Source organism: Dicentrarchus labrax, unplaced genomic scaffold (assembly GCF_905237075.1).
Source record: "Dicentrarchus labrax unplaced genomic scaffold, dlabrax2021, whole genome shotgun sequence".
NCBI classification, from domain to species: Eukaryota; Metazoa; Chordata; class Actinopteri; family Moronidae; genus Dicentrarchus; species Dicentrarchus labrax.
Window position 1 is genome coordinate 14,153,114 of NW_026136708.1, and position 16,250 is coordinate 14,169,363.

At 40.0% G+C, this 16,250-nt stretch overlaps 1 protein-coding gene across 1 annotated transcript; it reads left to right on the top strand.

Moving 5' to 3' along the window:
- Positions 1 to 721: 721 nt before the first annotated feature.
- Positions 722 to 15,986, top strand: rab15 (RAB15, member RAS oncogene family). The gene is made up of 7 exons (XM_051408058.1): positions 722 to 1,060; positions 8,122 to 8,182; positions 8,926 to 8,986; positions 9,998 to 10,075; positions 10,650 to 10,739; positions 13,782 to 13,847; positions 14,028 to 15,986. Exons 1-7 carry the CDS (start codon positions 937 to 939, stop codon positions 14,187 to 14,189), a joined length of 642 nt encoding a protein of 213 aa, XP_051264018.1. The 5' UTR covers positions 722 to 936; the 3' UTR covers positions 14,190 to 15,986.
- Positions 15,987 to 16,250: the final 264 nt, after the last annotated feature.

Genomic DNA, 16,250 nt, shown 5'->3' on the forward strand with positions numbered 1-16,250 from the left:
ATAAATATTTGTTTTTTGTTTTTTTGTAGCCTGTATGGACACTTATGACATAACACAAAGTTACAGACACTGCGTGCACAGAGGCTGCCCACTGAGAGCTAGTATACCGTCTGACATTGGAGAGAGTGTGGACTGGACAGAAAGGAAACCTTAACGTGATGACCTTTTTAACAATCACTGATGCACGTTGTACTATGAGGGTCTTAACGCAACACCTTCATCCTTAGCCTACCTAACCTTGAGCCCCCATCATGTATAAGAGGCCCTGAGTCAAACTCTAGTTTTAAGGGCTTTAATATGCTACTATATTACTACCATAATTTGATTTGGCTATGTTAAAAAAAAAAGAGTACAATAAGTAGATAAAACAAGAATATATAAGCTTTATAAATGAATATGAGAAATGATGACTGGTTAAAATAATATAATAAAGTACCAGCAGGCTACATAGACATGCTAATTGCCAAATAAGCCTTCATTTAATTCACAGATGCAAATAACAGAGGATATGTGGATAAATGTATGACTTTCTACCACTCCAAATACTGTAAAAAGTTTAAAAGTTAATACTATCACGACAGTCATGATGTTATAAAGATATACTCTTGGATTTGCTACCAAAACTAATCTTCTTTGTGGCTTAAGAGCAAGACGCTCTCAAGCTTTTATGTTGGTAAGCACCACCGGAAGTGCGGTTTTCTTATCGACTCTTACTTGACAATGGTCCACCGCACCCACTGGAAGCTGGAGGCTGCCTGGGAAGCTGGAGCATCCCTGTTTTGTTAACCACCGACCCAGCATCAGTGAACAAAAAGAAGCCAAAAGCCTCATGTTGCCCATTTGAGCAGACATGGGATGCAGGCGGGGAGGGATTGCTCATCCATCGCTTAGTTAGCTGACTGGGGCTTTTTTCAATTCAACACTATATCCAACACTATGGCTAAACAGTACGATGTGCTCTTCCGACTCCTGCTTCTCGGAGATTCTGGGGTTGGGAAAACATGTTTGCTATGCAGATTCACGGACAACGAATTTCACCCGTCTCACATCTCCACCATCGGTAAGACTCTGCACTGCCACCAGGAGTTGTTTCTTTTTTTTCTTATTTTATCACTTGCTTTAATTTAGAATTTCCCATTCGTTTGCATGGTCTTTCAGCGTTTGCTCTTGATGTCATTTGCGCATCACCCTCTCTCCTCTCTCTCTCTCTCTCTCTCTCTCTCTCTCTCTCTCCTCTCCTCGCTGGATTTCCAATTAAATCCCACAAATTAGATTTGATCAGGAATTTTAAAAAGGAGCTACGCTTTGATTTAATTAGAGAGGTGTAATCACGTGGAATAAAGAGACTGTAAAATCAGCGTGATTGCATTGGTTAGGGAAGCCCTGAGGGGGAAGATCCAACACTTGGCAGCCATGCAGATGAGTTTACCAACTATCAGCACTTGGCACTGACAGTGCAACCAAGTGTCACACTAAAGGAAAGGCATACTTGTATGTGTGGGAATAGGTTGTGTTTTGCATCAGGCACCCATGTTACCCACCAAACCTGGGACTCCCAGGGTCTGTTAGGTGGTTCCAGGTTCCTGATGGAGTATAATTTTATTTCAGTATAAGTTCAGAGAATTAATACAAGGATGGTTGTCAGAGGTTTTACTGTGCCTATTGTAAAAACAAAAACCCAATCTAACCCAGATGTGATAACCCAGATATGAGTTGATTGACAGAAAATTAACGATAGCTATAGTTGGTTTTCAAGCAAAACTACCAAACATTTGATTGTTTCAGCTTCCTCCTTCAATCACAGCAATCTGGATATCTTTGGGTTTTGGACAGTTGAACAAACAAAAAGGCATCAGCTTGGGTTCTGAATTATTGGGCATGTTTGACCAGTTTTTGATGTCGTTTAGACCAAATAAATAATCAGTTACCAAGGACATAAATCCAGTTTCTTCTTTTAATTCAGAGAATATCGAGCAAACTAACAGTATCTCTTCCTGCCTTTGCTCATTGGTTTGCCACGTCCCTGAAGATGACATATTGACTCAGCAAAGCTTAACCATCCTCTCTCCTTACAGTTCATATGGCCTGTGCAATGTATCTCCATAGTTAAGAGTGCAGAGCATGACAGGCACATTACACTTTGAGGCGAGTGCAATAAGGATGTACAGTGACCAGTGTTCTTTTTTCACATGCTGCGGTGGTGTCTCTTATCTCCTATTTGGTGGCAACCGGGCTATCGTTTCTGTGCTTGTGTGTGTTCAGTTAATAGAGATATTTTCCTCCCGGTTAGCTCCTATTCCTTTTAACATAGTTTATTAAAATCTTTTTTGACCGCTTGTGTGTTTGCATGGAAAGCTTTTTGGGTAAATTCAAAGCCTTTCTGATGTTTGAGCCCACAGGGAACTCCTGAAAACAGTCTACAGCCGCAGCATGAGGCCCAAACTCAAAGTTATACACTCATCACATTGAACTTAAAATGCGTTTGTTGTTTCACCTGCTGCAACCAGTAATGATACCTGCTCACACGCTTACTAAGACTGCAGTGTGCCATTTTAAGTAGGCACCTATAGCACTCTACAGGAAATGTCCTCCCTGTAGAGTCCTGTTTATACAGCACATTGCAATCCTTTCTGATGTCTCTTGGTGTGTCCAAGGCTTTACAAGAAAGGTTCAGCCTGTCTGCATGTAGGGATCTCTTTGTTGCTTTTGTTGCAGTGTACCAAGTGTTTACAACCACAGCTAGATGCTTAGAAATCAGGCCGTTGTGTTGGTAAAGGTGGTGGAGCACAGATATTTATATTGGACTGAATAGTTGTTGGCAGCAGACTATGTCTATAAGCCACACTGGGAGGTCTTTCATGGGTCTGTAATAATTCAAACTCCTCTTCTCCGACAAAACAAGCCCAACAAAGTCTAAAGAGAGAGAGATCAAGAGTGACCACCATCAGTGCTCTCCTGCGGGGGATCAATAAATAATTTCCCAACCTTCATGGTGACAGAGGGATATAAATTCTCTCCCTCATGTCTCCCTCATGGGTAGCTCCATAATTCATCAGCTCCCCGTTACAGTCCACTCGCTCAGTTTTTTGCTCTTAATTATCTCGAAACCTGCTGGGACCTCTCACCCATACGGGGGTCGTATTCAACAAAGCTCCCCAAGTTTTTACGTAAACATTAGAGGATAAGGAGCATCTTATTCAGCATCTCCTGCCGTCGTGCATGAGAATAAACCCAAAACATTCACACACTGAGGGCTTCCAAGCAAATGTGTGACTTTTGAGGACCAATAGATGCAGATACAGTATGTGGACACCCAAACATTACTCCCACATGGACATTCATGCTGTTATAACCAATGTTGGGCCAGTTATACTCATAGCTCATTACTTTTTTCAAAAGTAATGTTATTGCTTTACTTGTATCTCCCTGCCAACAGTAATACGTTACACTACTAGTGATATTACTTTTCTGCTACTCCACAAAAAATGGTTATTGTGTCCTTTCTCTTCAGACTTTCAGATTAAAATCCAGTTTTGTTTGTTATAATTGTTTCCATCTTCCAAGCTTGTTTCCTCCAGACCTAGTGTTGTATAATGATAAATACATGCACTTGGACAGGAGCGTTCAATGTTTCTAGAGTTGTTTGTTTCCTGTGCTATAGAATTTCATGCTCACTGGGTTCATGTTTAATGTGGCTTTCTCCTGGCCATTTTATGCTTTTTTGACGTTCTACGACACGTCTGTGGGAAACCTTTCCATAGTCTTGACAGGTTGCATGAAATACAGCAGATATATATTTTAGCCTTGTTGTTTTGTACATTATTTCTTCAATACTGAAGAAGATGAAGGACAGTCGGGGTTTGTATTCACGCCATCAAATAATTTCCCACACAAAGAAGCTGAAACCACAGAGCAAGACCTGCATTCAAATTTGAGCCAACATTTTCGTCTTTGGTTTGATCCACCCAAGGCTGGTTGACAATAAATGTTGCAGTATACTCAGAAATATAGATAGTAATAAATAGCTCAACTGACTATAGGATCTACAAAAGATATGCCTTTACTCCCTGGTTACAGCTAAAACAAAAGCTGCAACAAAAATGAAAACAATCTAGTCCAAACTCATTGGAGCAGCATGAATTCTGATCTTACCTGACGGACTAATACACCCTCACTCATCCAGGTATCTCATTTTATTTTAACAGGTCACTCCGTTCCTCGTAAGACTTTCTTCTGGGCCCGAGAGTGCACATTTCTCTGGCACAGAGCAGCTGTAGAGATGATTTAGTAATGGTATTCAGTCACACTGCTGAGTTTAATCTTCCTCACCGCTATCTCGATCGGTCTCTTCATAGGACCCCTTGGAGCTCCTGGCTGTCACAGCGCCTATAAAGTACGAGCCTGGCCCTGCCCTATATCATAGCTCAATAAGCAGCTGTCCTCATGGTGGCGATCCCAGTGGTGTTATGGTCACAGGCCTGGTCATACACTCTGCCCGCTGCTGCTTGACGAGCTCATTAGTCTAAAGGGCCATACGTGGGTCACATCATCTCATAGAGAGGTTATCACTGAAATCAATGGTGTTGTCGAGGGCTTGTATTCTTCCTGGCTTTCTAGGAATAACAAAGGTATGAGCTTATATATCTACTGAAGAGGCTGTAGTTGTGGTCCTGTTTGTCTGTTTGTTTCCATCTGGCTGGGGATTTGTCTGTTTTCCCTCATTTCCTGTCATCCCTCTACTGTCTCTAAAAGACAGTAAAGTATTGTTCAAAAACAATATGAAGGAAAATTTAGGCCATGAACCAAGGAACGTGTTTGTTTTTAGTGTGGATCCGGAGCAGTAGCGCTACCATAGTCATTATACAACTTAGTTTTCACACAGTCTTGGATTCAGTCATGGGTTTGACTAAAATCCTGATCTAAATATAAATCACTATGAGTCATTGTACATGTTTCATTTACAGTAGGTCAATAGAAAACTTAACTGTTCAGTATAGCTTGATGGCATGTTCATAATTGGGGAAAAAATGGTTTGTCTCTTGTCCTGCTGCGCCCTCAAGACAACAGCTGCTGACAATTGTTGGCTGTCTTCTGCTAGTAATGATAACCATGGATGACAGACCCATTCCCCAGTGAATTTGTGTCAGTGCCAGAGCATCCATCCGTCCATCCATTAGTGAGTCTGTCACCATTACCTACAGCACACACTGACACGTGTCATCGCCTAATCTGTCTTGCATAGTTGAACACAGCCACCCTGGTAATTAGTTAAGTCAATTTTGGGTGTGTACCCATTCGTTTTTACATGGCGTTCACACTGCTGATTGTGAAATGCTGCCATGTTAAATTAACTGCTGTCTCTCCTTGCACATTGTGCTCATATCCATTGTCACAGTTGCCTCAGAAGAGAAGAGGGAAATCTGTAAAATGGCTTTTTTTTCTCCAAGCTGTTCTTAATGATTTAGGACTTTTTTTTTTTAAAGCAGTAACAGCTGAATTATTCTTCAAAGAGCTCTAGTTCCTTCATGCAGTGTAAGGTATAAGATTTGGTTTGCAGTGAAAGTACAGATAAGTCAAATGTGTAGAAGCCACAGTTCAGTTTAATTCAATTATTTCCCCAGGATAATCCACTCAGTATGAGGAGTTGTGGGTACATAAACTACCAAATCAAAACAATAACTGAATTAAAACATATTAAACAGTAGTGATAATACACATAATAATGAGAGCTGATCTTGAATACAGCATTTTAGACTGCAGAGCACATACCTGCACCTCCAGTCTGTCCTTTGATAGTAACATTCAGGACTTTTTACGCAAGTGGGACCTTTGCTGTAGTGATGGAAACACCTAGAACATTTTTAACATCAAACCTCTGATACAGACAGACATTTTTATAACTTTACAACAGCCTCAGCTGCACCGCAAGAGTGCACCTGGTTCTATAAAACAACCTCAGTTTGCCCGGCTGTAATAAAACAATGCAGAGCAATCAGACAGCAGGAAGCAGACAATGTGGGTTGAAACATCTTTTACATATAAGACCAAAATTACTAATGTTTGAGAGACTTAATGCTGCTACTACTTCCTTACCTGACTTACCTGTATAGTTATTTAGGATAATCCCTTAATTCATATCTACATTTTATTTAAATATTTAATTTCTGTTTGCATGTCTGTCTGGAGCTTAATGCAGTGCTAATACAGCTGCACAGTGACACAAGAAGACGGCCTCTTTTTTATTATCTCCCCTCAAGCCATAGGCAAGGCAAGCCACTGATTGTTATGCTGACCTTTCACTTAGTCTTGGTCTGAATGCTCTCTAGTCAAAGGCAAAGGCCGCCTCACGATTTAAATGAGGCCACACACTGTCAGTGAGCTCCAGCCTCCGCGGAGTCTTCACTTGACTCCAGCTTGTTCTCAGCAAACACACAGTCCAAAATCGGGCAGTCCAGCTATAGTACATCTGTCAGCTGTTTCCTGATGTCAATCTCTTGGAATACAAACTTTGCAGAAATGCAGCTATAAAATCCACACACAGCAGTTCTTCCCTTTATGTGAATTGATTGGACTCAGTAGTTTTTTTCTCTGAATGTGATGCCGGCTGTGACACATGGGTGTTGGGTGTCAGGTTAATTGGGATGAACTGTTAATTGATTTCTCTGGGATTAGTGTGGTCTATAGATGCCTGTGGGTTTTCTTTCTATCGACTGGAATGCATTAGTCTGAGGAGACAGTAAAGACACTGGAGAAAAAAAAAAAAAAGAATGGTTGAACTGATTTGAATGTTAAAAAGTGATTTTACTATGTTGGCATTTTGATTGTATCTCGTCAAGATGTACATGAATATGAATATGATTTATTATTATTGTTAGCAGTGTTAGTTGTAGAGTAGTAAAAGCACATCCATGCCACAGACAGAGCAGTGTTACTTGCAATCATTTTCCATTCTTTTAAGTGGCACTTTGCAGGTTAACCATAATTGTTGAGAGTGCTGCTGCAGGTTGAAAACCACAACTTAACTTCAGTATTTTAGTCAGCCTGTAGATAAAGATAAACTGTATAAACCCTTCCCAAAGCTTTCTGACACAGCAGATCCGCATATTAAATCCAAACAATGGCATAAACAGTATTAAAGGAAATTATCTCAGTAACCCTGCGATAAAGGTTTCCTAATTTGGATGTCAGGTTTACATTTGATGATTGCATGCTTTACACATGCTGGGGTTTCTAAGGCTGATTCTGGTGTTTTTTAGACTATCTGAATCTGATGTAGGGCGATGAGGTTTACACATAAACATTAAATTATTTTTTTAAATACTGAGAAAATTATGCATAGTTTGGTTAGAGTCTTGTGAAAGATTTCTTAATGAGGTGGGATTGTCTCTAAAATCCTGAATAGTACTGCTAGTGGACAGAGACTTACAATGTATGTTGGTCTTTTTATTCACTGACAAAATACATTTCTGTGAAAGAAATCAATACATTTTTAAAAACTTACCATCAGCATGACATATTAACTATCAGCATCTTCTCTACAGGTATGTCAGCATCTGTCCTTCACAAAATGAACACACAGTGAGTTTTTATAGAAACGAAAAATTGGCCCTGTCTGCATTTTCTCTCTATGACGAATATCACAGTCAGTTGTCTGAAACAGATCAGAGATCACTGAAGCATGAGTGACCCCTCCTCTCCCCTCAACATCTCAGCTCTGCTTCTTTTCTCTCGTCTGTTCCTCCGTGGCAGCGCTTAGCTATCGTTTTTGCCCTCATCCCTTCTTTTACCTCCCATGTGATCGATGCAGAGACCTGAATTAAACGAGGACTGAGCTTGCAGGATCATTAGCCCAATCCTCTAACAGGCTGATTATACAGGGATGGTGTGGCTCTCGTTGCGTTAATGCCCTCTATGATGTTACAAAGCAGTGTCAGATACTGCAGAACCTCTGTCTGTTAAAGACATGCCGGGTTAATTGATTTCAGTCACTCATTGGGTGAAAAGTGCAGACGCTGTTCAGAGAATGCTGCACTCACAGGTTTGGAAGAATATCAAATACATTTAGAGCTCCTCTCTGAATGTGATATTGTATTTCCTAACCATATCTTTTCTCTCTTCCAGGAGTCGACTTCAAAATGAAGACACTAGTAATAGATGGTATCAAAGTACGGATACAGATATGGTAAGATAGTGGTATGGGGCACCGTGCTGGAAGGCCATGTGCATGAGATTAATTAAATGTTATTAGAAATTACACAACAGTAGTTCTGATAAAGGGTATATTAGTCATTTGCACAAGCGCTACAACTATTATGGCTTATGGTTGTATAACTGATCATGTTCAAAGCAACACTGAGGCCATGTTGATAATATTTTTTTATATTTTTTGTCGTTTATGGAAAACAATATGTTGTATTTCATGTATGTATTTCAATGTGTTTACATTTAATGTCTTTTAGGCCAATTACATAAGAGAACTCGCAGGACACTGGAGAGAGATTTGGTCCCATAACAGACCTGCAATTAAAGCTGGCTTCTATAAACTGGAGCCACAATCTTTTCCTGAACTTACTGTAACCATAGTTGCCATGCGATGAACTGATAATGTAGAATCAAATAATTTTAAAACCTGAGTGAAGAATTTTTAAAATCCCATTCATAAAAACGTCCAATCACATCCTCAGTGTCGTCCAATATCAACTTTCTTTATAGCCATTAGTGTGGCTAAACAACCAACTTCCGCTTAAAACAAACTTAATTTTATTATTTAATGAGAAGTTTATATCTTAGAGATACATTATTTACACTGGACAGTAACAAAGACACACAAACACATTAATATTATTTATATTTTAGGTGTCTTTTTATAATCCCACAAATATATTTGTGTATGTTCATGTTTATATATGCTTGTTGCTTTTCCAGGGACACTGCAGGCCAAGAAAGGTACCAGACCATCACTAAGCAGTACTACAGACGAGCACAGGTAGTTGACCCCGAGCAAAGCCTCCTCCATTGATTCTGCTGCTGCAAGTGATTTTCCACGCATTAATAATCTAATATTATTATTACAAATTAGAATAACAAATTCAAATCTAATTTATTTCTGAAATTAAATTTGTTACAGCTACAAGAATAATTCGTGACTCATACTTGACACCACATCAGGTACTTGATGAGCCATTTGGGTGCTTTTAAAGGGATCTCTCATGGATCAAAGATGCTACATCTAATAGCTTTAAAACACTGATTTAATATTCTAAAAGGATTTGATCTCACACCAGTGGCACTGACCTTTTACACAGCAACCTTTTTGACATGAAATAGTAGACAGGCGTTAATCAATGATACTGATTAAGGTTGTGTTTCATTTAGTGTAGCAGAGCTTTTCCAGTGAGCCAACATGCACAATAGCAGCACTCACACTCAGTTTGACCTGAATTGAAGTGGAACCTTAATTAGTAACATCGGTAACACCTGTGTTTACCCTTTATTTCAAAATGGCTGCTGTCAAAAAGGACTATTGTAAGTGTACTTCTCATATTAAAAAGACCACATGTCCCCTTCCCTCCCAGGAGGATGTGAATAGCTCTCCACAGTACCACCACGCTGATATTGTTCTGTATGGTTTTTGCCTTTGCTTTGGGCAGCTAAATAGGTTAAACTGGCTGAAATTGAATTGTCCATTTACCAGAAACTGGCAATGAAATTGGAAAAAAGTGACCTGCTCCTGTTTTGTGCTATACAACAATTCAGTAAATATGTCATCCAGCTAGGGGCTTACGATCTAAAATTAACTGTTGGTATAGGCTGCCAACTTTTTAAGTGGTAGTCTGGTTTGTTTACAGGAATCACATTAAGGTTCCCAAATATATTGATTTGAAAATGCTGCTTTTAAGGATCAAGAAATTGAGAACATCTTTCAAACATGACCCTGAAGTGCTTTAAAATGCACTGTTTCTCATCTGTTTTGAAATCTTTGAACATCTCACCTTAGGGAATCTTCCTGGTATACGATATCACAAGTGAGCGATCCTTCCAGCACATCATGAAGTGGGCCAGTGATGTGGATGAGGTGAGTCACAGGGGTTGGGGATTTAGGATCAACATGCATTATTTAAGAGAAAACGGTGCAGAGGGCCCAGGTTGACAAAGAACCAATAAAAACAAATGCTTTAGCCTGACGCGCACTGCTCTCCTTGGTTTCATTATATTTAATGTTAATTTTCAAATATCTATCATTTAAATGTGTAGTCATAAATATTGGAAGCAGAAAACTTCTCCTCTTGCAGTCACATTTTTCTATTGGCTTTGAGTCTTCCTTAAGCCATCTCGTCTGCCCTGCTTCCCCCTGTCATTTCCCAGATGATTTTATTCTATTAATTTAGCCATTATGGACCTAATTTCCTCTATGGGTCTGTCTGAATACATACTCTATTGATCTTGGCATGCTTCCCACTTTCTTTTAATGTAGGTCTCATTTCCTGAGCACTGTCTCTATGTGTTTTCTCCCCCTGCATTCTCTTGACATTTGAAATCTCTCTCTCTCTCTCTCGCTCTCGCTCTCTCTCTCTATCTCTCCCCCTATCTTTTTAATTTCTTTTTTTACTCTTCTGTCTTATCTGTAAATATCCCTCGTTTCCCTGCAGTACGCTCCCGACAAGGTCCAGAAGATCCTCGTAGGGAACAAGTCAGATGAAGTGGACAAGAGGCAGGTAGCTACAGAGCAAGGTATCAAGGTGGGTCTATCACTGGCTCTGTGCAGTAATGCTTTCACAATGGATTATTAGAACTGAAGGACATTTTTGCCTTTGGGTAAAGAAATAATGCTTTCAAATACACTATTATGATGCTGGCGTTTGTCATACTTGGCTTCAGGTCCTCAAAACTTTTGACATTTCTGGTTTTCTTTGATATTAGTTCACCAAAAGCTTGTAGCCGTTAGGCTCAGTCTGGGTTCTGAGAGAAATTCAGCTCAGAGTTCAACAAAAACGTATTTGCCTTACAGCCAGTTTCAATCACATTTTGGTTGTTTAGGTGATATTGAAGGAATACTTTGACATTTTTGAAAAATACTCTTATTCTCTTTCTTCCTTACTTGCTAAATGAGAAGATCAATACCACTTTCCAATTTGCCTTGATTACGAAGCTGGAGCTTGAAGGCAGTTAGCTTGGCTCAGCTAAGTAAAGACTGGAAACAGGAGGAAACATCATGCCTTCCATCACTTCTAAAAGCTCACTAAATAACATGTTAGATCTTGTGTGTTTAATCTGCGAATGTAAAAATGATCATTTGTAGTTTTAGATTGAGTTACGTGCTGTTTATCCATCCACCTAGCACTTCTGAGCAGCACCTCAAATCAATGCCAAATTGCAACCAAAACTCTGGCTAGTCACTGCACCTGGTTGTTTAATTATTAAGCTGTAGAGGTATTGGTAGGATTATTTTTTAATAAAAATATTTAATGACCGGGGATTGAGAACAGGCCTTAAAAACAATGATTCCTATATTCAGGTGATCATACACTAATGAAAACATACCTATGAATATTATATTCCATTTCTGCCAATAGATCCTCCTAAATGATACACACATGACCTTTAAGTCTTTATGCTAAGCTAGGCTAATTGTCTCCTGGCTCTAACTCCACAATTACACTGAACAAAATTATAAACGCAACACTTTTGTTTTTGCCCCCATTCATCATGAGCTGAACTCAAAGATCTAAGACTTTCTCTATGTACACAAAAGGCCCATTTCTCTCAAATATTGTTCACAAATCTGTCAAAATCTGTGTTAGTGAGCACTTCTCCTTTGCCGAGATAATCCATCCACCTCACAGGTGTGGCATATCAAGATGCTGATCAGACAGCATGGGTATTGCACAGGTGCGCCTTAGGCTGGCCACAATAACTGGCAACTCGAAAATGTGCAGTTTCACTGTATTGGGGGGGTCCGGAAACCAGTCAGTATCTGGTGTAACCACCATTTGCCTCATGCAGTGCAACACATCTCCTTCGCATAGAGTTTATCAGGTTGTTGTTTGTGGCCTGTGGAATGTTGGTCCACTCCTCTTCAATGGCTGTGCGAAGTTGCTGGATATTGGCAGGACCTGGAACACGCTGTCGTATATGCCGATCCAAAGCATCCCAAACATGCTCAATGGGTGACATGTCCGGTGAGTATGCTGGCCATGCAAGAACTGGGATGTTTTCAGCTTCCAGGAATTGTGTAGAGATCCTTGCAACATGGGGCCGTGCATTATCATGCTGCAACATGAGGTGATGGTCGTGGATGAATGGCACAACAATGGGCCTCAGGATCTCGTCACGGTATCTCTCTGCATTCAAAATGCCATCAATAAAACCTGTGTTTGTTGTTCATAACACACGCCTGCCCATACCATAACCCCACCGCCACCATGGGCCACTCGATCCACAATGTTGACATCAGCAAACTGCTCACCCACACAACGCCATACACTCTGTCTGCCATCTGCCCTGTACAGTGAAAACGGGGATTCATCCGTGAAGAGAACACCTCTCCAAAGTGCCAGATGCCATCGAATGTGAGCATTTGCCCACTCAAGTCGGTTACGACGACAAACTGCAGTAAGGTTGAGACCCCGATGAGAATGACGAGCATGCAGATTAACTTCCCTGAGACGGTTCCTGACAGTTTGTGCAGAAATTCTTTGGTCAGCAAACCGATTGTTGCAGCAGCTGTCCGGGTGGCTGGTCTCAGACGATCTTGGAGGTGAAGATGCTAGATGTGGAGGTCCTGGGCTGGTGTGGTTACACATGGTCTGTGGTTGTGAGGCCGGTTGGATGTTCTGCCAAATTCTCTGAAATGCCTTTGGAGACGGCTTACGGTAGAGAAATGAACATTCAATTCATGGGCAACAGCTCTGGTGGACATTCCTGCAGTCAGCATGCCAATTGCACGCTCCCTCAAAACTTGCGACATCTGTGGCATTTTGCTGTGTGATGGAACTGCACATTTTCGAGTGGCCTTTTATTGTGGCCAGCCTAAGGCACACCTGTGCAATACCCATGCTGTCTGATCAGCATCTTGATATGCCACACCTGTGAGGTGGATGGATTATCTCGGCAAAGGAGAAGTGCTCACTAACACAGATTTTGACAGATTTGTGAACAATATTTGAGAGAAATAGGCCTTTTGTGTACATAGAGAAAGTCTAAGATCTTGGAGTTCAGCTCATGATGAATGGGGGCAAAAACAAAAGTGTTGTGTTTATAATTTTGTTCAGTGTATATCACATGAGAGTGGTATTGATCTTAGCAACAAAGCAGATAGACTTATTTCCCAAAGTGCTGAACTATTCCTTTACAGAGGTACTTACTACAAAAAGCTTGAAATCATTGAAATCATTTTCAGTTCTGAAAAAAAAAAATCAAGCGCAGGGTTCAGCAAAACTTCATATACCTTCTTTGTTTGGGTTCTGGTACAAACTTTGGCTCAAAAAAGTGGGACCCTTTGGACTTGGTGTGGGTACTAGTATAGTCAGGCATTTTTGTTCTAAAGGCCATGATGCATTATGACTGCCTTCAGACTATGCTTCACCTCCTGTTGCCTCGCATTGCCTCATACCTTCCATTAAAAGCTGCACTTGAACACACAACTACATCCGACAGCCGGCAGACCACACCTGTGTGAAAGGAAATAACTAGTTGTCAGTTGTCTTTTCTCCCATCTCAAAAAGACAAAAACAGATTTTTTTTTCTTTTAATAAAATGTCTCACTATTCTCCGTCTTGCAGCTGGCCAAGGCTTATGGAATGGATTTCTTTGAGACAAGTGCCTTCACCAACCATAATATTACAGAGGTGAGGTGATCTGGATTGCCACTGCTCAAAAGGAACTGACATTTCATGACCATGTACAGAACACAATTAAAGCAATGCATGCAGTCATGATTACATAATGGGAGGAAATTACTTGATAACTGACAATGCATCTTATCTGTCATGTCTTGTTTTTATCCTGTGGCTGTGTTTCCCTCCAAGACTTTCACACGACTGGCTGAACAGGTGCTGGCAGCCAATAAAAAGGACCTGGATCTTCTCCGGATGTCCATTAATGACGAGATTAATCTTGCTGCTCTGGAGGAAGAGGAAGGACTCTGTGATAGTGCAGCGGGGGACCAAGGCAAAGGCTGCTGGTGTTAAAGAAAACAAAACAAAAAGTTAAATATATGTTATCACCAGACATTTTGCACACTCTGGTCAAAATGTGTGTCCTTTTGTTGTTGAAATATAAAAGAACATCGAGCTGTAATTTTGAAACTAGCTATGTTCCTCTGTTAAATGGAGCAATGCCAACAATGCTAATGAGGCATTTGAGAGCGGTTTCAATGACAAAGGTGGAATACATTTTGCCACAAAGTGCCAAGTGTGTGGTGAATTAACTAACTGAAGGTCCAAATGTCAAGGGACAGAATGTTCATTGTCTAAAGCACTAATTCCTGCTCAGTTCAGTGTGTCTTTGATGTAACCAAATGCAATCCCTATCCACTACAAATTCAACAATTGGCATACAGTTAAAATGGCTTCCAGGAGAGCTGGAAATTAAGATTTTATCATCTTTTCTTACAGACTTTGTACAGTGTCCTGATCTAGAGGATAGGGAATGACTTGGAATTGTTCGCCACTGACTTGAAACCTTTCACAATGTTGTATTTTCCAAGCGCTGTCTCTGATATTGATCATAGGGCTGGGTGCCTTGCAATTCAACAATGTGATTGCTTACGTTTGGCCTTCATTCACCTCTTTAGTGTTTTCCTTCATGTGGGTATTAGCCCTCCGGCACCTACAGCCTTTCTACCATTGAATGCATTAGATGTAGTGTAAGAACTCTACCACAAGAGGGTGCTACATGCATTGCAAAAATAGCACACACACACACTGGAGAGGTGTTCAGAGGTAATTTAAGCAAGTTCACAGTTTGTTATGTGTAAGTTTTTGGTTGTAATTGCACTTGCAGTGGCTACCTTTAATGTGATTCTAAATATATGCAGCCATTTTATTATTTTCTTTTATAGTTTTCATGCAAATGTTGGCAACAAAGGACGTTTTGCAGTTTGTAATATTATCAACAAGACCACACATACACTCTGATAAGTCACAGTGAAGTACACCAGTATATGTCGTTAATTGAGGGAAATATTAAGAGCAAAATTATTCAATTTCCCTGTAGCAAAACTGAAGATATTTTTTCATTTTATAGTCTTTGTTAATAACTGAAAATATCCTATAGTACAGATGATTTGATAACTGCCCATTGCATTGTACATACCAGGTTTTCAGGCATTGTAGATTGGTAGAATCACAAAGATATGACATTAATTTAATGTATTACCATTACGGGGCTGTATAAAAGAGTCCACAGTGATATTCTAGATGGTCTGAAATATTCCCTCTGTGAAGATGATAATGTCTTGGTCATTCTGTCCTTTTTCTCACTGTTTTGTACAGAGTCCTGTGGAGATGGAGATCTTTTTTTCCCCCCTCAGACTTAACAAGGGACAAGCGAGAGTTTTGCATGCGATTCACTCTTCTTTCCTTTCTTTTATTGCAACTTCAATGAAGTTAATAATCAACTGACCAGATAACAAGTAGGTGATAGCATTTGACCAGAGTTGCCTGTTGGAGACTTAAACAGAATGACCATTATTGAACAAACTTTGGCTACATTCTTTTTGCAACTTAGTAAAACTAAATGCTATTCAAAACAATTGTTAATATGTGCACCGTGTGAAATGGCAGTATGTTGTACTGAATGATGTTCTGGACTAAGCTCTAGATACACAATGTATCTGTGTGGTTTTCAAGAACTATTTTCTTTCTTTCTTTTAGAGTACTTCAACTTGTATTTGTGGAAATATATTACATGCAACATGTAAAATGCAACATGTTATTCTTGGAGAAAAGATGTCAGATGTTTATGAGTAAATACTTGCAGATATATCACTCAGTGCAAGAGTGTCTTCTTGGCTATGTTGAGACCCAGGAACCCCTTGATATGAGATGGAGATACAGTACGTACTGTCTTACTATGTCGGTGTAATGAGTACTGAATGTCCCAGGGTACCGGGAGAACATAAGCATAACTACAATACAAAGACACAACACAAAAACAATGGACAGTAGACTGTGACCTAACACATTAGCACTGCACTTCCTACAGCTACTGTGCATGTTTGAACATTATGGTATATGACTACAGTTGTT

Bases quoted from the DNA above. Each gene is read 5' to 3' on its own strand.
- rab15 (XM_051408058.1), top strand. From the start codon at position 937: ATGGCTAAACAGTACGATGTGCTCTTCCGACTCCTGCTTCTCGGAGAT. The intron at 8,183-8,925 runs GTAAGATAGTGG...TTGCTTTTCCAG, and splicing joins AAAGTACGGATACAGATATG to GGACACTGCAGGCCAAGAAA. The intron at 13,848-14,027 runs GTGAGGTGATCT...TTTCCCTCCAAG, and splicing joins CCAACCATAATATTACAGAG to ACTTTCACACGACTGGCTGA.